Below are 4,710 nucleotides of genomic sequence, written 5' to 3'. Positions count from 1 at the left end.
AGAGCAAACGCAGTGACATACTTGTTACTCGGATGTTGGTTATAAACAATTGAGAAATATTGCAAAAGTTACCTTTTCAATAAAAATTGGGTGTAGACTTACACTCAAGTGTGAGGTATTATAAAAATAGAAAAAAATTTCTTCTCTCTATCTCTCTCTCTCTTTGCTCTCTTTCTCTTTTAATTATAACAATAAACAATTACTTACATCCACAATTACATATGCTCCACTGCGTTTGCTCTTATGCTTCCGTGTCACTTATATTTCTAAGTACTGAAACACACGAACCCACATTTATATTTCAGCCGCCAAAGTAACAGTTGACTACATTTTTATTTGACCAAATACACACGAATACACACGAGTATTTTTCCCGAAATGTGAACAAATTAGAAACATTTTTACAAAAATAACTCGAAACTAAAGTTCTCTATCTGTTATCTATGTGGAGACATTTGATAAAATTAGAACGATACAAAAGATTAAAATACTCGGCGTAATGACACGTATCAATGGAGAAGCCAACAAACTTTCAGAATTCTGCTACCCATAAAGGCTAACCAATTCTGAGTGCAGCAGCTGCCACTTGCAGATATGGAAGCATCGAGTCACTTGTCAAACAGACCCAATACAAGTATAAAAGGCTGTGTAGATATAGGGCCTGTATAGTTTGTTTTGGGCCACTCAGCTAAAGTTCGTAATCTTCAAACTTCCTTTTTTCCCTCAGATTAGCTGGTATAGTGCATTATCTAAATCATTAGTCATTATACTGAATTATGTTCATGGACAAAATATTTGTATGAATGCTCTAAGCCAAAATACTTCACGCGGATTGAAAATCAAACCAATCAAACCTTAAGGGAATTAATGTTTCAAACAAGAAATATAATAGAGAAATTAATGAAAATAAATAAAAAAAGATAACAGATTGAAACTGCTCTTCTGTAATATTCAAAAGAGATCAGAAATATTCAATTAAAGAATAGTTTGACAAATCTTTTCTCTCACCACCAAAGAACAAAACAAATAGACAACAACTTTCTTCTTCATCTCTATATCTACAACACATTCTTGCAAAAATAACAATCTCGTAACAAAATTAAATCTTCTTTTTCTTTTCCTTTTTTCCTCATCTAATGAACACAATGAAGGAGTCTTTAGAGGTAAAACAATATCTCTTTTACCTCTCTTTGATCCGTGGGAATAAAAACCTTTTTCACCAACCCATCCATCGGTCAATCAAATCACAAGCAGTCTAAACCGCAGATCTCGAGAATAGGACCGCCTTTCGCCACAAACGGATTAACCCGAACCCAAAGAAGTGTAAGAATCGAGGCGAGGAGGATCGACCAGACGACAATAATGGTCGGCATTCTATCTTGTTTCCCAAGCAAACCTTTAAGGAACGGGTAAAGATGAATGATGACCCAAAGTGCAAAGAACAATCTTCCGAAAAGCGGTCCCCACGAGTCATATCCATTGCTGATGGCATCAGAAACTCCGACTATGACTCCGATAACGTTTATGATGAGTAGAGTCGTTGGGGGGATGAGAAGTGAAGTCCATTTGAAGAGGTAAAGGTCAGAGAACTCGCCATCATCAGCTGCTTTTGATGTGACTGTAAAGTTAGTGTCGACACCAGCGAGAACCTTGAGGAGACCTTGGAAGAGAGCAAACAAATGCGCTGAAACGCCTCCGATGACCCAAAACTGTTCGTTTCTCCACCAATCATCGATCCCAACTTTGCCCCATTGCATCTCGAGAATACCCGTTACTGCAATCGACGAGAAGAGCGCCATGAAGAGGATACTCGCATAGTTGCTAATCTGCAAAAAGAAGAACAAGAATTGTTTTCAGGTCTTAAAACACACAACTTGGAATAAAGATTCATACTTTGAGAGCTCAAGATGATATTTTTTACCCAGAGGGGCGAGGACAATGAATTTGAACAAAACATGAAATAAAGATCATATTTTGAGAACTCAAGATGATCGATTGGTTTACCTCGGGAACGATGAATTTTCCGGTGAGAAGACAGATGGCAGGGAGAGAACAGTAAACGATGAGCGGGAGAGAGGTCCACGGGTAAACCACGGAGTTAATGTAGGACAACCTCTCAAGCCATTTCAAACCACCTCCATAGCCATACCAAATAGGACAATGCCTACTCAAGAAAATCTCAACCGACCCAAGCGCCCATCGAAGAACTTGATGGAGACGATCTGAAAGATTGATTGGAGCTGATCCTTTGAAAGCTGGTAACTTTGGTGTACAATAAACAGACCTCCAACCATGAGAATGCATCTTAAAACCAGTAAGAATATCTTCGGTAACAGAACCATAGATCCACCCAATCTGAGATTTTTTTCACAAGGGTCATCATCAGAATAAGAATCGATTGCACAAACACAAGAAAGGTTTGAAACAGGCTGCTTACCTCTTTTCCCCATTCAGTTTTATCTTCATATCCGCAACTAATGACTTGGATGGCTTCTTTAAGCAGACAAGCCGGGCTTGCATTTCTAGCCATCCCACCATTCTCCATACGAGCAGATGCAACAAAAACAGGAGACTGCCCAAATTTCTTCTCCAACTTCATTTGCATTGCCTCGGTTGACTGTTCTACGTTAGAGCCTAGAATTAAAAAACAAATTTTTTTTTAGTAAACTGCACCAACTACCGAAAGTGTTTACAACAAACGGGATTTGTATTATACCTTTAGTGACGCGTCCCTCTTCGATATTTTCTAATGCGTGGATCTGCTTTGACGCTTCCCTATTCTTCTTCTTCTTATCCGCAGCTACTGTCTTTGCTTTACGATTCTTTCTTGAACCAAAACATAGGAGACACCATTTTGGCCAGCAATTGCATGTCTTACGTGGGGCCTTCTTCTTTTTCGGTGCATCAAATCCGTACAGCGCTTGCCTCCTGAAAACACAACCTGTACCGACGTATATAGGCCCTTGTAGCCCATCCAAACCTTTCATATTGATCTGTAAATAAAGTATCATTAGTTGGAAATATACAGAAATCTCAAGAAAAAGGGATACAATAAGAAAACAGTGGCTGTACTTACATCAAAGAACACAACATTGCGATTTGAGTATCGATCATGTCTATCAATCCCATCGAATCTTTGAGGGAATTGAACGTAACAGATTTTCTTTCCTGACTGAGGATCCATCATGAAACACATTGCTTCTCTAAGAGCTTTGCTATTGTTGATGTAGTGATCACAATCGACATTCAGAAGGTAAGGAGCATTTGATAGAACCCCCGAGACTCGTATCTTCAACAAATATTTGTAAATGAATCAAGAGTCAGGAACCATTTCAATAAAATGGCAAGGCGTAAATGAATTTACAAAGAAAAAGTTTTAGAGGTTCAAAAAGTATATCATTTACCAGGGAATTCATAGCTCCAGCCTTCTTATGGTGATCAAATCCAGGTCTCTTCTCACGAGAAACATAAACTAATCGAGGCAACTCGTTGTTTTCAACATCACGAACACCGTCACTTCCAAGGAAGACCTTTAACAAGAAAACAAGTGAAGTTTAATTTTGAAGCACAACACATAGAAAGGCTTTTCAGAAATAAGAAGCATTTGAAACTCACCTGAATCATGCCGGGATGATCTCGCACACTATTACCGGGCCAAGGTGTACCGTCTTGCATAGTCCAACCATCCTCTGGCACTTTCTGTGCTGTCGCTACCAATGCATTTATCTTTACTTTGAATTCTTCGTAATCTCTCTGTCAAAACCAGTAAAAACACAATCTTTCAAATAAATTTTCAAACCACCATCTTCTTTCATAAGAGCCCATATAACAAAAGATCGATACAAGTCTCATGAAAGATAAATTTCCAACGCAAGAATCAAAAAGACCAAAAGTTTTCTCATCAAATTTATGAAAAAGAAAGAACTAGTAACCTTCATGGCTCGCCGCTCCCTGACAAATGCGGGATGGACTTTATTCTTCAAGTAATCCATTTTATGGCAGAAATACCATTCGGGAGCACGAGGCTCGATACAATATTTCTTACAGAAAGGAACCCATTTCCTTGCAAATTCCGCGGTTTCAGAAAGAGCTTCGAAAGTAAGCATAGCAGCACCATCATCAGATACATAACAAGCAACCTTATCGACAGGATAATCAACCGCAAGAATAGACAAGACAGTATTTGCAGTAATAAGCGGAGGCTCTTTCAATGGATCCACTGTACTGACAAATACATCCACAGGGGATAGTTCCGATGGTTTCCCTTCTTTCTCATATCTGCAAACAAAAACTAAGGATTATATCCCCAAAACATAGTTTTAACATTTCCAAGTGTAATAACCCACAAGATTTAAGTACCTTAATGAGAGTCGGTCCAAGTATGTTTCTCGCTCAATTGGGTACCATTTAGGGAACTGATCAAGAACCCATGAAACCGCAAACCATATCTCACATATAACAGAAATAAGCCACAAGGCATATGCATCTTTGACCGGGTGAAGAATACGGTAGTGAAAGAAGAGACCAAGAATCACAAGACGTAGTACAATTAACATCCGGTAGGGATTTATCTTGCTCGATTTGATTGGTATCTTCCTAGACAATGGCTGCCTTCCCTCATCCATCCTAAAATGGAAAGAAAGAGAACAAAAGGCTTGATGATATCATTGCAACGGAACACGACACAACCAAAATTTGTTTTTTGTCTAC

General features: G+C 38.7%; 1 protein-coding gene across 1 annotated transcript; it reads right to left on the bottom strand.

Moving 5' to 3' along the window:
• Positions 1–923: 923 nt before the first annotated feature.
• On the bottom strand, positions 924–4,632 carry LOC9298509 (cellulose synthase A catalytic subunit 6 [UDP-forming]). Its single transcript, XM_002862386.2, has 9 exons — positions 4,360–4,632; positions 3,933–4,278; positions 3,616–3,753; positions 3,405–3,530; positions 3,077–3,289; positions 2,717–2,993; positions 2,438–2,634; positions 2,005–2,355; positions 924–1,826 (listed from the first exon to the last, which is right to left on the bottom strand). Exons 1-9 carry the CDS (start codon positions 4,623–4,625, stop codon positions 1,245–1,247), a joined length of 2,496 nt encoding a protein of 831 aa, XP_002862432.1. The 5' UTR covers positions 4,626–4,632; the 3' UTR covers positions 924–1,244.
• Positions 4,633–4,710: the final 78 nt, after the last annotated feature.

The sequence above is a fragment of the Arabidopsis lyrata genome, assembly GCF_000004255.2.
Source record: "Arabidopsis lyrata subsp. lyrata unplaced genomic scaffold ARALYscaffold_485, whole genome shotgun sequence".
Lineage (NCBI taxonomy): Eukaryota > Viridiplantae > Streptophyta > Magnoliopsida > Brassicales > Brassicaceae > Arabidopsis > Arabidopsis lyrata.
The sequence above is the reverse complement of the archived record's forward strand: the minus strand, read 5'-3'. Positions and strand labels throughout refer to the sequence as shown.